We start from the raw sequence: 22,047 nt of genomic DNA, 5'->3' as shown, positions 1-22,047 counted from the left end.
AGTGTTCACTCATTGATTAAAAAGTAGTTTTAGCTGGAAAACAAGCAGTAGGGAATGATCCTATCATCCCCCATCAAAGTAAGTAAGGGAAGTAAGTTATTTCATAGCTGGTCTGGCTTTTACCTCTGTTTTTGGTCCTGTTTTACCTGTTTTTAGACACCTGCCCTCCCTAGCCAGCCTGTCCCAGGTGTGCTGAAGTCAGCTACACTCAGGCTCTAGGATGAGTAGGTACAACAGTGTGACTCTGAAATGAAACCTAGCGCACTTTTTTTTTATTTTTTTTCCCCCCCTGCACCTCCTGGAGCTCGTTACGCAGCCGGGGAAGGGGCAGGCGGGGATGGCTGAGGAGGCGAGGCCGCCTCAGCTGGCGGGGGGCGTGCGTGCACCTCCGGGCCAGAGGGGCCGGGCAAACCCAGCAGGTGTGCAAGGGCCGCGCCACATTAAGGTAAAATGCACCCGCAGCGACTTCATTTTCTCCCGTTCGGCTGGTAACCTCCGCGTCAGCGCTTGAAGATCTCACCTTTTACCTCTTCTCGGGGCTGACTTCTCCCTCTCTGCTTCAAAGACGGCTGCGAGCCAGGCGGTGCAGGGGGCCGGCGGTCTCCCGGCCTCCTCGCCTCCTTCCCGGCCGAAATCCGCCCACCCCCGCCGCTGCCCCGCCGAGGCCGGGGAGGGAGAAGCCCCCGGAGGTGAGGCTCCAACCCGGGGAGGATGCGGGGTGGGGAGGCCGAGGGGCTGCCGTGGCCCCAAAGCCCCCGTCCGGGTCTGGGGATCCCAGCACCGAGGGGAGGCTGCGAGCGGGAGCCGTGCTGGGGTGGCTTGGCCAGGCTTCCTGAGCACTTGGTGCACAAACAGCGCTGGGCTGCTGAAATAATGAACAGATAAACCAGCCCTAGCCCCTGCTTCGAGGCTTTCGGCTGGCTCGTTTGTCATGGGTTTGGGGAGATGCGCTGGACTTGTCAGGGCAGGCTCGCGGGCAGGTTGTGTCTGGTGGCCTCGCTGATGGCCTCCTTCCGAAGCCACAAGGCTTCATCGAGTCTCCGCAAGGACTGAAGGACCTCAAACGGTGTCTGTGATGTGTCCGGGTGCTTGTAGTTCGTTAAGGAGAGGTCATTAAGTGGCTTCTGTCTTTGAGAGTGCATGGAGCGGCTTTTCCTGGTGTGTTGGCGAGGGGAGGGCTCTGGTTCACAGCTGGGTGATGGACCCTGCCTGTGTTCAAGAGGGATGAAGATGCCTTCCTCAGAGCTGCTACTTAGAAAATCAGGAGGAAAGGAAAGGGGAAGGATGCTGCTTCCATGTCAGCTGAGTAATATGTGAACAGACATTAAAGCGTGGCTCGGAAATTGTGAAAATGACTTAATGGGGGCTTCTGGTAACTTGCCTGCCATTTTACATGTTTAATTTTGCATAGTGAAGATGAGGCATCACCAGGAGACCTGCACCGTGTATAAACACGCTTTCCCATTTCCCTTTCGTCTGAGCTGGCTGTGCTGGAGAGCCTGTGTGTGTGTAGGGCGTGCTGGGACAGCAAACTATCTTCTTTTTGGGTGCTCTTGAAGGTATCTGTTCAGTGGGGTCAGCCTAGGAGGTACATGCAGGTGAAAAATTAATAATAAAAATTTGATCGTATCCTGCTTCTGTAGGAAAAAAAAAAAAAAAAAAAGGAGGATTCCCACTCTCTGAAGTTCCTTTAGGAAGGGCCCACAAACCTCTGTCCTGAAAATGCGTGCAGGTAGCAGCTTGTAGTTTGCAGGAGTGGTGCCATGGAGAATTCCCAGGCTGTGCCTTCTCCCCGGGGGCTCTCAGAGATGCAGCAGGAGGATAAGGTGGTGTTAATTCTGCTTGGTTTTGTGAAAGGGGCTGGGTATGTGATGATCAAGAACATCTTGGCGTCATACAGGCTGAGATGAGGACAGACTGTCTCGTGTTCTGAGGGCTAAATTAAATACCAGAGTTGACAAAAGAAGGATTTTTTCTTCCCTTCCTCCAGCCCCTGCTGTAGGTAACCGCTACAACTGACTGGCTAGGAAAGCTAGAATTCCTCTTCTGCAGGATTAGGTGTTAGGGGAAGAGGAAGGATTGCCACAGCAATATTTATTCCTACATCTGATGCTGTGAGGTTTGTCCTTCCGAGCCAGCCAGCAGGTACCTGTGGTTTGAGGCTTCTATTTGTTAACAACCAGCTTGATCCTCAGTGTTTTAAGGACAGATTCTTACTGCTGAGGGATAAAGCAGAACCGTGTCTTCCTGCTGAGGTGCAGAGGAAAGCCACAAGGATGCGGGGAGCCTGGCCCTCTCCCACCTCCTCTAGGAACCATTTGCACCTGCTCACGGTGCAGGTAAATTGCTCACTGACCCACTTCAGGTGGGGATGCTTCTGGCTGGGATGGCACAGAACAGACCCCAAACAGGCACCAGCTGTGGCCTTCCCAGACCTGCACGGGGCAGGAGGGGACGATTACAGTGACTGCAGCTGAGCCCATAGCCTTGCATGAGATCCCAGCAGGGTACAGGACCCAGTCCTCTGCACGTTTTCATGACCTCAGTGTAATTGTATTGTTTTTGTGTTTTTTCTTGCACTGCTGTTGGTTTATCTCAAGAAAACCAAGTTCACACAGATCACCTTTCCCCTTTTCTCAGGCACTACACAAAGCTTTTCTTCCTGGCATCTGTACTTGCTGCTTGCTGCTGAGAGCAAGTGCTCAGTGCTTGAGGTGCTCTGGCTCCCGGGGGTGGCCTCAGATGTGACATCCAGCAAGGGATGAAAAGGATGAGGCATTCCCGGGAACACTCCTGCTGCTCTAGCCACAGGCAAAGTCACTAGCGTGAGCACGGCTGTCAGAACAAACTGCACAATAAGTTTAGCACAAGCTCCTGGGTCAGAAAAGTGTCTTTTGTTCTGTGGCTCGTGGCTCTGGCAGGACCTGATGTGCAATACCTAGATTTTGACAGTGCCCCGTGTGAGCGGTGCTGCAAGATCAAGGTCTGTGTGCAGGAGCCCTTCTTGCCCTGGGGAAAAGAGCCTGTCAAAACCCTTACTTGGTGCAAAACCAAGGGTTTTGAGTAAACGAGCTGGTTTTGTCAAGCATATTACGAAAAATTAATCTTGTTTATCACTTGTAGGAGGAAAAAAAAAAAGCGTCAGAAGTTTTAGACTGATTTTTTTTAGTGTGCGTTTGAGCAGCAGTTAAACTTTTCCTGTCTTCTTCCTTCCTCCCCCTGCATCTCTGGCTCACATTTCTCCCCATTAGCTGTCCCCAAAGGGCCGAGGGGACACCTGGAGTTCCCCATAGATGCGTCCCACCTGCCTCCAACCTCTTAGCAAGCCTTAGGAGATGAAGCAATGAGAATTGCATCGCTTGCGATTAATGCCTTGCCTTGGACAGCAAATCCACCTTTGGGAGGAAACTTCCAGCCTCCAGGAAACCTCCTTCGTGCGGGTAGGGCAGCGGGTTCCCTTCGGCGAGCCGGTGCCACGTCCTCTCCGGCAGACTGGCACTGAGGGGAGGCACCACGTTACAACCGTGCTGTCAGGGTGTCGCTGGCTTGTTAAGGTCACGCTTTGACGAATATGCAGCATAATCCTTTCTGCCTTCTCTCCTGCTATTAAATAAATGGAGGACAGTTAGGAGAATAAGCTGGAGGATGCCTTTTGTTGCAAGCCAGGTCTCAGTGTAGTGGGTTTACGTGGCAATGGGGCCATGAAAAGAGCTGGTATTTAATTAAAGCAGCTGTGACAGGTACTTTTACCCGTTTTTCTTCTTGTCCCAGCACAAGAGGAACATCTGCCCCAAAGCAGTGCAGGTGGTAACCCTTCTGATAACCGCCCATAGAAGTGGTGGGTGTGTTTGTATGGGTACACAGGGAATAGCACCTCATGGCGTTGTTTTGTGCCAGGCAGTTTTGGCAAGGTGCACGGCGTCCTTTCTTATGGAAAAGCCTGCCCAGAAGAGCAGCCTCTGTTGCTTAAAGCTTGGCTGGTGTCTTGGGGTTTCAGGTTTTACGTGTCCCTGGACTCCTGGATGTACACCTGTGTGTCACCGGGGGCTTCCCACCTGTGGAAACAGCAGAGGCTGGGGCCTGACTTAAAAAATTGTGGAAACTGAGGGAGTGAGAAGCCAGAACTGAGCAGGGCCCGGGGTGGTCAGTCAGGTCCGGGCCTGAGAGGACCCGGTGCTCAGCTCTGACTGAATAAATGTGTTCCTGGTGGAGCTAACATACAGAAATGTGCTGGAGAGGGGCAGCAATTGAAGGTGGCGTGGCTGATAGCATGGTGGCCCCACATGAAAACCCGTGAAGCTGCTTCCTGGCCTCTGTTTCTCTGAAGCGCGAGGTTTGCCAGGTTGTGCTTTCAAAGCACTGGCATCTGGAGCGATGGGAACGGGCCTGTTCTGGTGATTTCACCAAAAAGTGCAGGTTCTTCCTATTTATTTAATGTATCATTAGCTGCAGAGATGAGTCTTTCCTGTGAAAAGCCCCCTCTGTCTTCACAGAAAAATAATTGACGCGTAGAGGTGGTGGTCAAGCAACACGCTTATTTGTCTTTAACTATGCAACAAAAATCTGCTTTTGCAATAAGGGAGACCAAAACCCAGCCTGAGTCAGGTCAGAATTGCCCTGGTGAGTGTACCCAGCACTCCCAATCTGGAAAAAAATTAAATATACACATCTTAAATAGAAAGACAAGGCCTCTGCCAGACAGGCTTGGTCTAAATCTGGGCACGTTTGAAAGTGTCACTGAAGTCCACCTACAGAGTGATGGCAGCCTTTCTGATTTCACAGAAAACAAGCAGTCCTTTGCTGGACGTTTGCACATAAAAGCATCTCCCCAGAAAGCAGTCCTCAGAAAACACGAGGCACGAAAGAGCCTGAGGCAGTGTTGTTGAGGAAGGGCTGGGCAGTCCCGCCTTCCCCTGCCAAGCCTGCTTCCTTCTGGGCTTGGGAAGAAGAGTATACAAGGTATACAGGAGGAGCTTTCTTCTCTATCATTCCTTCTATTTCAATGTTTTGTTTCCTGTTTCCCACCCTTCTTCCCAGGACAGCTGCATTCGCTGCTTGTACTCAGACCAGACATTTTGGAGCTCTTCATGAGACAACCAGCAAGGCGATTTTAGCTGCAGGCAAAGAAACCTGCTTTAGGAATTGGATTAATATTCCTTTCATTTTTTTCTTTTCTCTTAGGTTTGTCGCCATGAGCCTCTTGCCACTTGAGTCCATCTGCGTTTTCCTGCTTCCCCAAGGTACGTTTAAAGTCGTCTTTCTGCATCAGTGGTTTCTCTCTCAGATGCTTCCCCGTCTGCAGCTGGAGTTCTGTGCTCGGAGGTGCAAGAGCTGAATCCAGGAGGTTTTCATGTAAGCCTCTGCTTTACATGGACAGGGGGAAAACAGTACCTGGAGAAACAGCTTTTCAAACGCACGTGACTCTATGTGAAGAGTCTATTTGAAACAGGAAAAGCTGATGCTGTTATTATGATATTAAAAGTTCGTAGATGTCTCCAGTTGCAGCTGTTTGGTGTGTCCTGTGGCTGCGGTCTTCAGAGCCGGAGCCTGGCACAGCTTGCAGTGAGCGGGGGCACCGTCCTCCCTTGTGCAGGAGTGAGGTGCGTGGCAAATTGTGTCCGTGTCCCTGCCAGAAGGAATTTCCTCCTGGGGGTGCTGATGGGCTGAGCTGCATCACCACGTTATGTTTTGCAAGTGTGAAATCTGCCCAGCAAAACAGCATTTTTACTGCTGCAGATTAAAGGCCGCATTTATTTTTTTTTAAAGGCAGTTTCTGGTACTGATGGATCTGTTTGATCCCACAGTTTTGCTGGCGATGGGTATACAAGAAATTCATGCTGACCAGGAGATGATTGGCAAGATTTCAGCTGCTGGCCAGCGTAAGTTTGTTTTTATAACTCAAGCCTTCTACTTTCTGAATTCTTTTTTTCCTAGTTTCTCTTGTGTTTTTGTTTGTTTTCTTTTTCTTTTGGGGCCCTATTAGTTCCTAAAGTCCCCCCCTACTTACAGACTATATCATGCATTCTCCTGTTAGACATTTGCTATTGTCTGCCTGTCAATTTACATCTTTTCTTATGCCGGCCGTGCCCTCCAGCCCCATCCCGCAGCAGCGCCGTATGTTCAGCTCAGACTTTCCATCCTGGTGTGCTCCACGTGGACGTTTCTCCCTGGTGCACATCACCACCAGCCCCTTGGCTGCGTGCGCTGCCAGAGGGATGAGGGGCTTCCCCTGCAGCACGATGCCTCAACAACATGCACGGGGAAGTCGGCGTGTTCCTGCAGGCAGGGGTGACACAGGGACACGGCCCTGAAGGCAGGAGAATGGTCAGATCTTTGTGAAACGTGTTTCTGTCAGTGCCTTGGAGCTGTGCAGAGTTTGAGTTTACAAAAGCAGAGCGTGCTTTGAACACTGTGCTGTAGATGAAACACATCTGGCTCCACGGGGGCCGGCGTGCCTTGCAAGTGCCTACTCTGTGGGCTGGGAGAGCGACTCGCCCCGCAGCTCACAATCTCGCTGGATGTTCTCACCAGAGCTGCCAGCTCCCTCGATTCCACAGAGCCCAGGGGGCCGGGCTGGGGACCTGAAATCTCAGGTGGAAGCCTTGCAAACCATCAGCTCTGAGCTGTCCTGATCAGAACAGGAAGGAGAGCGTGCAGGGTTTGGGTTGGGAGTGTGGGATCTCCCCACTCTGTGCTCTGCAGGTCCATTTTTTTATTTATTTTTTGCCATTTACTTCCAGAGACTGATAAATGCAGGTGCTTTTATTTCCTTTCCTTTCCTTTCCTTTTCCCAATTTTTGTTTCATTGTTTTCTAAAAAATCTGCCTGCCCAGCTTCTGCAATTGCCTCGGATCCAAGCGTGAGCCCACAGCATATATCTTGTTCCCTCCTAGTGATGCAGTGCTCAGCCGCAGTTGATATCCTTTTCCTCTTGGATGGCTCCTACAGCGTTGGCAAAGGCAGCTTTGAAAGGTCTAAGCACTTCGCAGGCAAACTCTGCGATGCCTTGGACATCCATCCAGGCAGGGTGAGTGTCAGGAATGTCTCATTTTAGTTTCAAGCAGCTCGATGATGTGTGGGAAGGCCAGTGATAGCATGCTGAGTGAAATTGCAAAATTCATCCTGGCAGCTCCCTTGGGGTGAGGATATTTATTCAGAAAGATGCAGCGAAGGTTTGTGAAGCAGTCAGGCTGGAGGACTCTTCTTGATTCTTCATGGATTTAAGCAGTTCCATTTGGTCTTGAGAAAAGACGTAATCTTTCAGGTGAAAGATTCTGATTTGTGGTGTGGTTTTTCATTTGTTTTACTGATTTTTATTTGATTTTGGATGCTCATAGACAGACTACAAATGGTAGCAACTTTTTTTTTTTTTTTTTTCCCCTGGAAAGTAGCAGAATTAGTCTCTGGCAAGTTCTCTGTAGGGACAGTAGAGAGGTCCTCTGTAGAGAGGTCCCTACCTCTCTGTAGGGATGTACGTGACACAGTCTGTTGGCCCTGCTTCTAGAAAGTCCCTACTCCAAAATAAGCCCAGAGGGCAGAACAGGAGGAGTTCATGCCAGTTGTGTACAGAGGCATTTGGGAATCTGCATGCTGCCACAGGTCTTCACAATGTTCTTGTCCTCCTCAGCTGCTAGTGGACCTACGTTCTCTGCAGCCAACAGGGATGTTGCTCAGAGGGGAGGTTTTCACTCCTGTGAAACCTCCCATTACAATTTGGTTAAGGACAGGTCCTGGCTGGATACTCTATTCTTTCGTCCCTGCAATATTTGCAGATTTGAGGAATTGTTTCCTTAAATACCATGCTTCCCCTAGTCTTTCTGTTAATCCCTACATAGGACTGAAAATCAGTAGCCTTTTTACCTTCAAGACGTCACATTCCATAACGCTTCTTGTAAGGCTTCAGTGAAATATTCTGAATGTATAGCCCAATATAGGTAATTTAGTCAGTTTGCATTTTCAGCTATAGCAAATGGTTTTAGAGGAGGCAGTGGAAAAATAATTGCCTTGAGTTACCTGCTGTGATCAGTGCCAGAGGGAGCTGCTTTTAGTAATGGAAAGATTGCCATCTCAGTGTCTCAATGGTTTGGTGTAAAAGGTGTTATTTATAAACTTATTATTATCCTTGAGGCTATGAGCTGCTCTGAATGGATAAATACAGTTCCTGAGCTGCCTGCGACTGTAGCAGAGCGTCCAATGTTGTCTGCAGCTGAACTTCTTTTGCCTTGTTTGTAATCAGTACAGGCAATGCTGTGGTTTATGCTCTTTTTTAAGGTATATTTAGAGTGCCAGTGGTTCAACATGCAAAACAATGTTTGTTGTGATACAATTTAGAGTTTCTAAATCTGTAAATTGATCAAAAGACTCGCACCTTTCTTTCATACTCTTTAACCTTTTCTTTTAGGTCCGTGTGGGACTGATACAGTTTAGTTCAACTCCCCACCTTGAGTTCCCGCTGGATTCATACCGAACCAAACAAGAAGTGAAAGAGGGAATCAAGAGGACGGTGTTCAGGTCAGCTTATTTTACAGCTCTTCTCTTTTTCTGGGCTATGAGTGATCTCTGGACTGAGAGTTTTCCAAGATTTCCACCTCAGCTCTGCGTGCACCACTGCGATACCCGTAGGAAGGGGGATGAATGGCCAGTGCCCGTGGTCCATAATCCACAGCCTGCGACAAGCGTGCGTCCTGCTCTGTCTTTGTCAGTGCAGGCTAACAGGGGAGAAAGCTTCCAATGTCACACTGTAATGTGGTAGATAGGGGAGAGTTTCTGTGCTGGGTGGTGGGTTACATCCTTCCTCCTGCTGGCAGGAGGTGCAGGGACGCTCTGCTGCTGTTTGCTGGGCCGTACAGTGAGGAGTTTGCACAGCCACAGCCGTGGGCTTGCAGAGGAAAAAGCAAGTGTGGCCTTCCTGCCTGGCTGAGTGCTGGCAGGACAGTGTGTACCTTTGGGTTTTGGTGGTTATGATTTCCTTTGACCTAGCAGGTAGTGATGAATTGCTAGCCCCTCGAAATCTGTGCATGCCTTGCATCTGCTGAATCCAAGGGAGTTGGGTTTTCAGGCAGAAATCGGGTTTTCAGACAGAAATTTTCTTCGTGAAAGTTATGACTTGGATGTGTTCCTATGGCCTCAGGAAATGGAGTCAGAAGCCCAAAGAAACACTCTTCTCAGAGGCTCTCAGCATCCAGACTTTTCATCTCCAAGAAATACATTTGGATCTGCAAAGGGCCTGACAACCAACCCAAATAACACTTGTTTTGGTGACAGATGAGGTATCGATACGGCCCGCGAGTGCCTTCTCTTTTGTTGATCTGCGTTAGGGCGAAAGGTTAGCTCAACTTTTCTCGCGGATGCCTGCTGCTCTCAGCACGGTGTACATGTTGCGAGCAATGTGACCACTTCTGACTTTTAATCAACATCAGTTAGCTGGGTTTTGTTGCAGTGCTCTTGATAAGCCTATCAAATCAAGAAAACCTCTTTTGTTGTGTTACAGGGAAAACTTACCAGAAAAAAAAGAAAGAAAGAAAGAAAAAAAAACAACACACTCCTCCTCCTTGGCTATTGCTTATAAGTCTGAGAGTAGAGAAAGCGAAGCAGTGTTTGGTGTCTGGCACTGAAATTCTTTGACAACAGACGGATGCTGACAGATTGAACAGAAATAATGACATTGTGCTCAGCCATTTCATCTAGCTTAAATGAAAAACTGACGTTTCAGAGTAGATAAAATAGTTATGGATGGATTCCAGTTGGCTTCTGAAAAACGGTGTTTGACATCTTAGTTGAGAGCCTCCTTGACGTGCTCCTGGCGTTTCCCAACTTCAGCCCCTGCACCGGGCACAGAGCTGAGAGCACTTAAAAGAGGCAGCACCAGGCTGCGGTGAGGCTTCTGTGATTTGTTTGGAGACTGTTGGTCTTTTTCTGCGAATCTCATCCAAATAGCTTTTGAATGCACTGGCCCATCTTTTTGCTGTTTTTCCCCTGGAAAGTAGCAGCATTGGTCTCTTCTGTGGGGGCAGGTGAGAGGGAATGGATGGTTTCCTGGGGAAGGACAAGAACGGGCTGATGTCGACAACTTGTATCGTGTTTTAAATGGCCCCATGCTTGTTCCAGATGATCCCATCTCCAACATGAGAAGGGCTGGGGACAGCTTGTGCTAATGTCAGGGACTGGTGCGCCTTCCCTATCACACCAGTGCTGCTGGCATGCAACCCAGCAGATGAGGGTATTGCTTTCAATTGAATTCAGGGTAGGTTTAGACAACCGGAGCACCGGGTGGCTTTTCTTTATGCTTACTTTAGTAGTGTAAAGGGCACTGGCAAAGCCCTGAAGAAGTCATGCCTTGTATTCAGTCCTATGGAGTTTCTGGGAATACACTAAGAAGCTTAGCATTTGTATTTTCAGGAGCTTTCCTACAGGATGGACAAACGACTTTTGTAAAAAGAAAAAATAAAATAAAAAATTTAAATTAAACCTCAGATCTCAGATTAACCAGGGAGAAAGAGGCAAAGGCTTTCTGCCCACTGCCAGCCTGCAGATTCTTAGCCACAAGCTGCGACGCGTGGCTCCCCTGCTGTAGCTCTCATCTCAGAACGGCAGGAGATCCTCTGGAGGGAAAGGGATGATATGTGGCGAGAATATATACCACTTTTATGTGCCTAGAGGAAGGAAAACTTTTGAGATGCTGGTCTTTGTTCATTATCGCCGTTTGTACTGTGTTTCTGACTGGAATACAAGAGATTGCTGTTAAACCGCTTTTCCAAGCCACTCTTAAAGAAGTGGTTTTCATTTTCAAATGGAAAAACAGAAGCAGTTGATAGTTGTCATAACTGGAAATTAAACTTAAATATTCTAGAGTGCTCTGTTTTATTAAGTCTTCTTAACACAACTGTGGGTTGGAGAGGAGAGAGGTAAGGATGGATAGATGGACCTGTGGAAAGATGACGAGAATGACAGGTTTGGACGTCTCTGTGGATGCCTTGTGTGGCAACAGACGGAAATAAGTGAAGTTCCTCCCTTCCAGATGTTAGAAATGTGGAAATCAGCAATAGCAAGAGAGGAAGTTTGATTTCTGCTTTTCCAATTTTATCTCCCTTCTCTCTAGAGGTGGGAGCACAGACACGGGCCGGGCTCTGAAATACGTTCTCCGCAAGGGCTTCCCGGGTGGCAGAAACTCGACCGTCCCTGAGATCCTGGTCATCATTTCGGATGGAAAGTCCCAGGGCAGTACCGCAACGCCTGCCATGCAGGTGAAGGAGAGAGGGACCACCGTTTTTGCAGTGGGAATCAAGTTTCCAAGGTAGGAAACTCCACAGCGTTGGGCACGAAGGCCCAGCTCACCGAATGGCAAGCGTGGGGTTTGTTTTGGTACACAGCTCCTTGGGGACCATTTAGGGCCTGGTTACAGGAGTGATTGAACCCCCCCCATTGCTTGGCAGGTGGGAGGAGCTGCACTTGCTGGCCAGCGAGCCCACCGAGCAGCACGTGCTCTTCGCTGGAGACGCCGCCGATGCCTCCAACGGCCTCTACAGCGCCCTCACCGGCTCCGTCTGCCGCGCCGCCGCCCCAGGTAGCCTCAGCCCCAGCTCTGACCCTGTCACTGAGTGAGAAAAGAGGAGGTGGTGTCTGAAATGCTTCTCTAGACCTGAAGGGTCTCAGACCTAAGTCTTGGTGTATCTCTGTTGACCTCTCAGAGTGGGAACACCAGACCTCGCTCATAAGCACGGTTGTGCTAAATCTTCTAATAGACTTGGCTGTGTGGTAAGGGGAGGCCACCAGGGCCTCGCAAGAGATGGAAGAGATACCCATGTGGGAACTAGGGTGGCCCAGAGGTAGAAGTAAATCAAACACAGGAGTAATGAAGGCACCAGAGGAGCTGAAAATTGCTGCAGTGACGCAGCAGTGCGGTTTTATAGCCAGAGCAGAGGGGGCTGAAGAGTACCCCAGGAGGCGGGGTAGGCTGTGAGACTGACAACAGAGAAATTCTCTTCTGGGGTCTCATCGAGGACTCTTTGAAGCACTGCCTCCTGAACTGTTGGCAGGTAGATGAAGAAAGCTGGTTTGTTTCAAAGGGCTGCTCCACTCCCACAGAGACTTGGTACTTTCAGGCAGTTGACCCCAGTTCGGGTTTGCTTTTTGCTACAGGCTGCAAAGTCGAATCCCACCTTTGTGAACGCAGGACCCTGGAAACTGTGAAAGAGCTGGCTGGAAACTATGTCTGTTGGAAGGGCTCCAAGCAGCAAAATGCAGTGCGTGCTTCGCTGTGCCCTTTTTACAGGTGAGTCAGACACCCGCGGATCTCAGAGTGAGAGGGACAGAGAGAAGAAGGGACATACAGCAGTGAGGCTTTTGTCTGACCGTGTCTTTATGGGGATGAAGATCCCTAGAAACACTGGTGCAAGCATGGAGCATAGCCCTAGGAAGAAGCTACCCCTGCTCTGACCATTGGCTGGTCTGAAAAGGGCAAGAGGAGCATCTGAGGTGCAGAAGGAGAAGATGATTTTCCCAAGAGCACCCAAAAGGTTATAAATGGAATTGGGATTAGTCTCCTACCTGCTGAACTGAGGTGCCTGGAAGTTTACATGCCTGTGCCTACTCTGTGCTACAGGGGGTTTCTAGGTCTGGCTCCCTGCATGGGCGCTAGTTCTGTTTTCCTCCCTGCAGGCTGTTTTCCCTCTAGAGGAGCCCCTTCTCCTTTGCTTGGGTGGCCTGGGAGGGACTGTCCTGTGCAGAAGCCTCAGGCACTGGTAGAAAATACCCGCAGTCATGATGTGGCAGTGCCAAAACTGGGCTGTGAACACGGAGGCACTTTGTTAGATCAATGGCAGTGAGCTGCGTGAGGGGAATTTCCTCTTGCCCAGAGGGGAGGCTGCAGCTGGGAACCCACAAAGCTTGCCAGGTCCTCCAAAAGATGTCATCGCTGCAGTCAATGCAGTAGGGAAATGCTTTAAAATGAGCTGTGAAGAGGAAGGCAGCTTCTCGCTCTCTTTGCTGATAACAAGAGCTGAGTGAAAGTGTTGGTGTACAGGAATTGTTGTGTGTGTGGGTATTTTCCCTTAGAGGGGATGCCTCATTTGTTTGGTTTAATATCGGGCAGTCAGATAAATGTTTTAAAATCACTTTGTATCTGGGCTGTGCTACGAATGGCCTGCTGCACAGATATATTGGGGGATGATTACACAGACAACTTCAGACATGTCCTGAAGTTTAACATCCCTTCTTTAAGAACTAAAAAAAAAATATCATTTGAAGCTTTAAAAATATGCCCATAATCTTTAGGCATAAAATGTCGAAGTAGAGTTCAAAAGCAAAAGAGTAGATTTGATAAAAAGATCTGTATTTCTTTCACCACCCCACTTAGAACAGATGTTTTTATTTGAGATGCTAGTTTTGAAAAATTGCCTTTTCAAAAGAAAATGTGTTCCACTGAAAACATAGTAAGGTCAGCCTTGAAGGTACCTTGTTAATCTTTAAAGTCATGGTAGATTTTATTTTCCTGTTTATTATTAAACTTCCTATTTCAGATGGAAAAAAGTCTTGGTAAAACACACATCCAGATGCTTCCGAACTGTATGCCCAGGTAAGGTTATACCTTTTTTGAAATTTTATTTACCAAGCAGGAAAGGTAATATAAAAAGATGCAGTCTTTATCCTCACTTCTGAAAATTTTGTTCTGGGTAAAGGATTGTGATCTTCAGCAAGAAGTTGATACTACATCCCATTTTGTCATCTCATGGATATGTATGACCAGAATTCTTTTGAATTAAAATACCTCCCCACCTTTCCTCCTTCCACCCGAGGAGTCAGTTCTCTCCTCACCTGCTCGTGTTGCTGGGACAGGGGGTTGCCCTGTTCCCGATGCCTGCGGAGAGCCACAGCCCTCCATCTGAGGGTGTGCAGGGTGGGATGCTTCCACTCGTTCATTGGGTACCGTGGGCATCATCAGTTCCGCAGGGAACCTGACACTTGCTAATTGTCAGCCTGTTTCTGTGACAGTGGAAATAGCTGCAGGACTTGAGCTCTGCGCTTAGCCTCCCTCCCTTTGCTGGTTCAGATAACAGTGGCTTTATTTTCTTTGTCAGTATAACATTATCCAAGCAACAGGTGAGATCTTTTCTTTCTTTGCTGGTGTAAATCTGGAAGGACTGCAAGGAGTTTTTTAACTGTTTTGTATTTACATGAATGTAACTTCATTGGCATTATTGGAAAGCAAATGCAGTGAGGTCAGTCTGGTTTGCTGTCTTCACCACTGTCTATTTGAGAAGTATCCCAGGAGAGTGAGGGTGCACATGGCCCTGCGTTAGCTCCAGCTGCAGGAAGACGGGCTGAAGTTTGACCCTTTTCCACACCAAAGGCCATTCTTGAGCCAGCACAGGATGGGAAGGGGCAGGCTCCCTGCTGACTCCCCGTCTTTCCCTTCTCTGGTCCCGTTTAGACCCTTGCGACTCCCAGCCGTGCCAGAATGGTGGCACCTGTGTCCCAGAGGGGCTGGACAAATACCACTGCCTGTGCCCGGTCGGGTATGGAGGAGATGTCCACTGCGGTAGGTGTGAACCTGTGCTCTCCCTCCTTCCTTCTCAGCTGTGTCCTGCCTTGGCGGTGCCCATGGCAGGGCCGCAGGAACAACTCCAGGGGTCAGCATACACTGTATATAACACATTGCTCTCTCCCTTTCAGCACCAAAGCTGAGCCTCGAGTGTGGCGTGGATCTCCTTTTCCTGATGGACAGCTCAGCGGGGGTCACACTGGAGGGGTTCCTGCGCTACAAGGCGTTCCTCAAGAGGTTCCTCCAAGCGGTGGTGGGCCGGGACTCACCAACAAACGTGGGGGTGGCCCAATACGATACTGATGTCAGGATACCCATTGAGGTGGGACAACACAAGGATGCATTTGGTCTCATGAAGAGCATCGATGCTTTGAATTTCGGTGGAGGAGGAACCCTAACAGGCAGAGCACTGCGGTACGTTGCACAGCATGGTTTTAGGAGCACCCCAGTCTTTGCAGATGTGCAGGATGATCTCCCACGCGTGGTTGTCTTGCTCACTGACTCCAAGTCCCAGGACCCAGTGTCAGAAGCTGCCAAGTATGCGAGGGACCAAGAGCTCATCTTGATTGGTGTAGGCAGCAGCTTTGTGGGAGCAGAGCTGGCTGAAGTGACCGGCAATCCGAAGCAGACAATAGTCTACTCAGATCCCCAGGATCTGTTCAACAAGATCCCAGAGCTGCAGAGAAGAATCTGCAGTGTGGACAATCCTGAAGGTAAGAGAGTGGTGAAGGGATTTCATGATAGGTTTGTCAAACCACTGAACTCCACTGGTCCTTGTTTTGCTTTTGTCGGTCGTGGATTCAGGGACTAAGCTTCCATCGCTGCTTTTTATGATGGAGCTGTATCTACTGATATTAAAGGGTCTTAGATCATCCTTCACAGTGATCAGTAGTGATGAATTTTGCCCACCATTTGCCCCCACTGCTCTTTTTGGTAGAAAGAAGTACATATATACTCTGAAAATTACATTGTTTGCACCCTTCTCTCCAGGCTGCCAGGCACAGCCTCTTGACTTGGTGTTTGCTGTGGATGCCTCAGCTGGAGTTGGCCTGGAGAATTTTCTGCAGCTCAGGGACTTCGTCAAGAGCAGCTCTTCGCACTTCAGTATCAACCGGGATGTCACCCAAATTGCCCTCGTGGCCTACGGCAGCAAAGCTCACACCGTGTTTGCTTTGGACACCCACACGAGCAACTCAGCTCTCCTCCAAGCAGTCGACCAAGCGCCTTTCCTCGGGGACGTGCCCTCTGCCGGCAGTGCCTTACGCCATATTTACGGTGACGTGATGACAGTGCAGAAAGGAGCACGGCCCGGTGTCAACAAGGTGGTGGTGGTGCTCACAAACGGAGGTGGCACGGAGGGTGCAGCTGCCCCAGCTCAGCAGCTGAGGGACAACGGCGTCTTGGTGTTTGTGGTCGTCATTGGAGATGCACGGAGGGACGCGCTGCTGAGGGTTGCTGGGTCTCCCACCTACCTGGTCCCCATCTCCTCCTATGAAGCCCTGCGGCATTACCAGGACCTTATCACTGAAAGAATCTGTGAAGGTGAGAACATCCCAACCTCGCTATTTGTGCTGTTGGCAGGTGGTAAACTTCATAAAACAGGCATAGAGGGGAGTTTCATACGTAGTCCTTGTTGTTGTGGGTTTTCTGATGCGTTAATGAGTGCTCTTGGTGTTGTCACGTGCACTTTACAGACAGGGAGACCATGACATAGAGATCTGATGATTGTCCAAAGTAATCCTAAAGGAACAGGAACCAACTTTCCCAATATTGAGTGCAGTCGGTGAGGTCAAGCTTCATGTGACTGGCTCTTTCCAGCCCTGCGAGGTCCAGGTTCTGCCTTCACTGAACGACTAAGAAGTTGCTCATTTTCTGATGTTGCTTTACATCTGTAGAATTTGCTCTGTGTTACTGTACCTTCTGAAGTGCTGTTAGGGAGGATTAAAGGGATGCATTTCTGCAGCCAACAGTGTTGCTCCCTGAGCAAGTATCCCACTACAGGACACTGAGATTTTGTTTGCATTGCACAGGATTTAATCCAAAATCCAAAATCTGTCTGGTTTTGGAGCCTGCAGACTGATAAATTGAGGCCTTCAGACACCTTATGCTTAGTTTTGTTTGCAGGACTAAATCCTTATTCCCAAAGCGTTCAGGAGGGCAGAATTTTCAAATATTCTTGTAAATCTCATGTCTGTGTGCTTTCTTCACAATTTCAAGTTCTGAGGGGCAGTCCCAGCTGGGAAAAAATGCATACTGAAATCAAGTTTGAAACACGTGTGTGCTGTGTGTGAGTGCTTGTGTTTGAAATGAGCTTTTCAGAATGGAAAGCAGCCCTGGTTTGCAGACATTGGTGGTGGAGAAAGTCCTTTTAGTTCCTTGCTGCTCCAGCTCATCTCTCCCCCTTTTTAAATGCCATGTCTTACTTCTCATTTGTATCAGTATAACATTTAGCTCTTTGGTCTTGTTATGTTTTAACCCATAAGTAAGATCAAATGAAGAAGCAAGTTGAGCAGTGCTGTGATTAACAGCACAATCAAAGGTCTTTTTCATCTGTTGGCATGCCGTGGCTCTTTCAGGGTTAGAAAAAACGCCAGAGCTGTCTCTTTGGGACGAGGAGCCTGTCTCCTGGCAGGCCTCTGCAGGCAGTTCCTACCTGGAGATGTTCAATGCGCTGCTATTACAGCGGTATTTTCAGCTGTGTTATTATAAAAACAATCTCCTCTACCATGAAATTAACCACAAGGACACAGATGAAGGGGAAGAGACAGCAAGGTTCAATGATTCAGGCTAATAACATACCATTTCTGGAGACTGAATCGTTGCTTTCATTTCACGTGCAGGTAATCACTGTTTGTACTATAGAGGCTGGGACCCAGGCTGATGTAAAGATAAACCCTTCATTCACTCTTCTACTCTAAGTCCAAGACTTAATAACAGAACCATTGTCTGTGAAAGGACTTAAAAAGAAAGACTCGTGATAAAAGTATGTGAAAAACAGACCCTGCCTCTGGACACCTGGAGTATTGTATTTATTACGAGGCTTAGCTGAAAAGAGACCATAAAAAATGACCTGGGGTCTAGGAGAAAGGATCCTAAGCACTAATTATATAAAATAACAAATTAATAGAAATACAGGCATCATCAAAGGGTAAACTCCCCGAAGTGAAAGAAGCTGATTTAAGGTGATATTGTGTTAACGGGAGGCTTGAGTTCAGAGAAATGGTGTCTGGGCGGAATAGCATGATTCCCCCAAACAGGGATCCCCAGGTTGTGCCGTGAGCCAGGCGTGGAGGGAAGTGGTGGACACAAGGCGTGTGGAGCAGAGCACCAGGAAAGCTCTCTGGGGAGCAGCCGGGGCCTGGAAGGAGTGTGGTAGGTCTGAGAGGGGCCTCTGGCTTTGGTTGCCAGCAGCTCTGCCACCCTGCCATGAAGGCAAAGGCACCTGTCCTGGGGACGCGCCGTCAGGCAGGACCCCATCCGGGGTGTCTCACCACAACAAAAAGGCTGTTGAAGTCAGCTTGACTCCATGTAAAGTCAACAGGAACTGATGATTGAGATCCCTCAAATCTAGGACTGGCGTCAGTGATAATTCTGCCTGTCTCAGGTGTAGGTTTGAGTGTTGATGTGCAATCATCGTTGTCTGTACAGGGGGAACGACTGTAACGTGTTGTGATCTGTAGTAACTGTTGTGGATAGAGGATAGAAGTTGTGTTCTTTCCCTCTCCTTCCTTTCCTACTCCCTTTGTCTGCTTTTCCTGCTGCGGAGCAAAGGGCGAGGCTAGCGGGTGCAGGCCCTACGCCACGCCGTGGTTCCCCGGAGGAATTTCACACCTTTACCAACGCTGCGGTAGAGGTGCCAGAAGGCTGGAAGCGAATTCCTCAGGGATGCCGCTATGTAACCTAGCGTATTCACAGCAGGAAGCGCTGCCAGCCCTGCTGCCAGCTGAGGTCTGCTCCTTTCGGAGAGCTGGGAAATCTGCCCCGTATTTCACAAGAACAGAGCTAATTACAGCCCAGGCTACCGTTGCAGGCTTTTCTCTCAGATCTCCAAGAAAAAAGCACCGAAATATTTCCCGTATTGTTTTCCCCTCATGCCATCCCTGCTGCCCAGCTGACTTCTTGTCCTTGCTGCCCTCTGGTACAAGCTCAGGCCCTCTCCAGGGCGAGTGGGGTTTGAACTCCGGGGGTGCCTGGGCTTGTGAACTGCTTGGAGCAGGGCACGTGTCTCGCTCTGCACTGGCGGTGTCTGGATCTGGGAGGTTTAGAAGCGCTCGTGTCTTCAGTGCACGGCTCTGAAGATGCTTCCTTTGATATCAGAACATCTAGCAAAGCCATCCTTCCTCTTCTCCAGGTTAAACACAGAGGAGTCTGCCCTCTGTGTACCAACAGGGCCGTAGGCGTACGCCCTCTGCCATGTCTGTGTGCCTCCCACCCCGCTCGCCCCAGCTGACATCTCCTGACCTTGGGGATATTTAGCTGCTGTCTTTTTGGAAATGTTCCTGATGGACGTGGGTCTTAACGATTACCACTCTGCCGACGTGCCTGACCCTGCTGTCCTGCTGTTTGTTGCAGAAGCGAAGAGCCCCGTGAGCCTGTGCAAACCCAACCCGTGCCTGAACCAGGGCGTGTGCATCCTCGGGCCTGGAAGCTACCGCTGCGAATGCCGCGGCTGGGAAGGACCCCACTGCGAGAGCAGTAAGCCTCAGCAGACACCAACCGTGACGGGCCTCGTCCGTTCGGCCCAGCCCCGCTGAACCGCTCCCAAATGCCCACCTCTCCCTTGAGCAGAGACGTGGCTGTAACTCCCTGACAGCTCGCTGGTAGCCTTGGTGCTGGCGTGGTGTGTCGCCCGGAGAGCAGAGAGGTTTGGGATGCTGAGGGCATCTCTCGGGAAGCTGCACCCTGTTTTATGCATTCACCAAGAAAGCCGAAGCCCAAGGTGTAATAATTTTGGTAGTCTTCCCCTCCGTTCTGTTCCCCTGTCCTGTGGGCCCTGATTGAAGAAACGAACCCTCCTGGGCTATTGGGATGGGAAGCTCCGGCTGCCCTTTGAAGGGACGGAGTTATCGCTAACTCTAATAGTTATCTGTCGTTAGATAACTCTCGGAGTTGTCTAATGGCGTTTGTTGGGCCGTAAGGTGCCGAGCTTATCCCTTGGTCCTAAAGCCCTTATCCCAGCTGCGTTTCTCTCCTTCTGCAACAGGAACTCTCCGGGGTGACTCCCTGAGATCCCCAGGCCTTCCTCCGGACTCCCGTGCGCAGTGGGGACCAAGGGCTTTGCAGCACTTCTCCAGCGCCCAAAGGCACAGGGACCACAGACGCTGATGCAGGGGTGCGAGTGCCCCGGTTCTCCTGCCACCAACACGGACTGCTGCTCGCAGGCACGACCCCCCCGGCCACCTCTGGCCTTGGCCCAGATCAAGTGACTGGCACCAAGGCCATGCTGAGGATGTTCCCAGTTCCTGCATCACACAAACTTTCCGGTGCTTGCTTTCTTTTTGAATCAAGTAAATATTTGTGTTTCAGTATTTATTGTTGGCATTTTGCATTTCCTCATCTGGAATTCTGGTGCTGTGGGATTTTTATTTGTTAACAGTCTTCTTGAAAGATCTTTGAGTTAGTCTAAAATTATGTGGGAGTCTGAGCAATTCTGGAGTTTCCACCGATGGGGGATAGTGTAGATTGCAGCTTTGTTCCCAGTGCACAGAGATTTTTAAGGAAGTATTGAATCAACTGAGCCAATGGGCTGGGTCACACTCTTAGTCAGCTGTAATCTTGATGTTAGTTTTTGGATCAGCCTAAAGATTTGTTTGTCTTTCTGAATTTGACTCCTTGATCTTGGCCAGAGTTAGTTCTCAATGGAAAAACTGCAGAATGAAATTACTGGCTTTTTTTTTTTTAATGAGGAAGTTGCTTCTTAATGTTCTCTTTTCTGAGCTTTTTGAGCATCACCTCGCAGTTAAGGAGGGAGCATGACTGGGGAAACTGAGATGGATCCTGAGGTCTCACAGACCCAGTCAGGACCCTTGGTCACAGCTGCCTCCCTGGTTAGGCAGCGGGTGACGCAGTGAACGGCTTGATAGATACCTACAGGAACACAAGTACGAGGAAGGAGATCTGGTTGTGAGTTTCTGTTCTGTTTCGTAAGTTGTCCGTGCCGCTCTCTTCTCTGAATTTATGTGGACTGATCTGATATGGTTAGTTTCACAGGCATTTTGTAGCTGCCCATTTTTGATAAGGAGAGAGGTTTGAAAATGATTGGTTTTGCAAGAGCATTCAATGGTTTGTGCAGCTCCAAAGCAGAGGGCACAGAAGAGGAAGAGGCCTGGACATCTCTTCCCAAATCTCATCCACCGCTTCCTTTCTCCTCCTGCTGGCCACTTCTTTGCTGTTGACTTCGTATGGTATGTGTTTTTTTTACTTTTTTTTTTTTTTTTGGATGAGCCTCATGGCATTTCTCCCTCCCCTCTTTGCTTTAAGCCGACCTTGTCTCCCAGCACAGCAGCAGTCCCTGCAGCACAAGCCGGGCTCTGATGGGCTGTGATGGTTCACGTGTCTCCAAAGACGCTTTGGCCTCTCGCTTGCATCCTGAGCCTCACTGGATCACCGGGTCAGTTTGCCCATGGAGCTATAAGCCGTGTGTAATCGCTCCCCAGGGCCCGAGGTTCGCGCTGTGGGGTTGTTCTCTGCTGCTTTTCCCATGGCACCCGTCACTTCGGCAGAGCCAGAGCAGCTCTGGACAGGGCTGAGGCAGAGACATCAACTGCGACTGCCAGCCCTTGTGACAATTGTGGCTGTTGTTCACGGAAGAGGAAAAATGCCCTCACCCAGATGTCCTGGCTCAGCGTTTGAATAGTAACATTAGATGTGCAGAGAGAGACCCAAATTATTCCGCAGGTTCATTGTCAAAAGAACAACTGTGTAAGGCACTCTTGGGGATGAAAGCTGGCGCCAAGACACGAGCGATGCTATCACACCTTGTGGAGAAACAGGTTAGGGGAAAAGGGGAATTTCCTCTCTCTTTTCACTGTCGCTTCAGTAGATTGTCTGTGCGCTTTGGTGCCCGAGGCACAGCAAAACGGAGGTTTGGTTGAAGGAAGGGCTGACAGGAAGAGAAATGAAACCTTTACAATTACTGACTTAGCCAGGGCTGTAGCTATGCGTTTCCCCTGCTATAAAAGTGTCGGTTGTCTCTTGTTACAGGGAGAATGGGCTCCATCAGATTCACAGTGAGCATCTAAAGTCGTGGTTTGTGTTTTATGGTGCGGAAGCACCCGTGGAGCCAGCTGGATTCCAGCCAAGCTGCTCGGAAAACTCTTCCCGGGTCTCTCTGATGGGTCACGGAGACTGCAGCGCTCACCCTCGTGGTGTGGGGTTTGCAGCTCCCTGCTGGTTTCTGTGCCATAGCTCGTCCAGCAGCACTGTTCGTTCCCTCCTCGCAGCCTTTTTCCCCTGCAGGATCAGGCTTCCCTCTCAAACTGTGGAGCACGTTTACCTTGCCTGGCGCA

The 22,047-nt window shown here is 49.6% G+C and overlaps 1 protein-coding gene across 2 annotated transcripts; it reads left to right on the top strand.

The window, feature by feature from the left end:
* The first annotated feature begins 333 nt into the window (after nucleotides 1–333).
* Nucleotides 334–20,067, top strand: VWA2 (von Willebrand factor A domain containing 2). 2 transcript variants are annotated; one of them, XM_067000408.1, is made up of 14 exons: nucleotides 334–445; nucleotides 5,182–5,240; nucleotides 5,805–5,879; nucleotides 6,894–7,027; nucleotides 8,402–8,511; nucleotides 11,099–11,293; nucleotides 11,433–11,563; nucleotides 12,139–12,271; nucleotides 13,518–13,573; nucleotides 14,429–14,536; nucleotides 14,671–15,252; nucleotides 15,530–16,081; nucleotides 19,112–19,234; nucleotides 19,743–20,067. In XM_067000408.1, exons 2-14 carry the CDS (start codon nucleotides 5,192–5,194, stop codon nucleotides 19,862–19,864), a joined length of 2,370 nt encoding a protein of 789 aa, XP_066856509.1. In that variant the 5' UTR covers nucleotides 334–445; nucleotides 5,182–5,191; the 3' UTR covers nucleotides 19,865–20,067. The 2 variants fall into 2 exon arrangements, with proteins under 2 accessions (XP_066856509.1, XP_066856508.1); XM_067000407.1 differs by lacking the exon at nucleotides 334–445 and adding an exon at nucleotides 452–689.
* Nucleotides 20,068–22,047: the final 1,980 nt, after the last annotated feature.

Source organism: Anser cygnoides, chromosome 7 (genome assembly GCF_040182565.1).
Source record: "Anser cygnoides isolate HZ-2024a breed goose chromosome 7, Taihu_goose_T2T_genome, whole genome shotgun sequence".
Lineage (NCBI taxonomy): Eukaryota > Metazoa > Chordata > Aves > Anseriformes > Anatidae > Anser > Anser cygnoides.
This window is presented reverse-complemented; position numbering and strand designations above follow the sequence as displayed.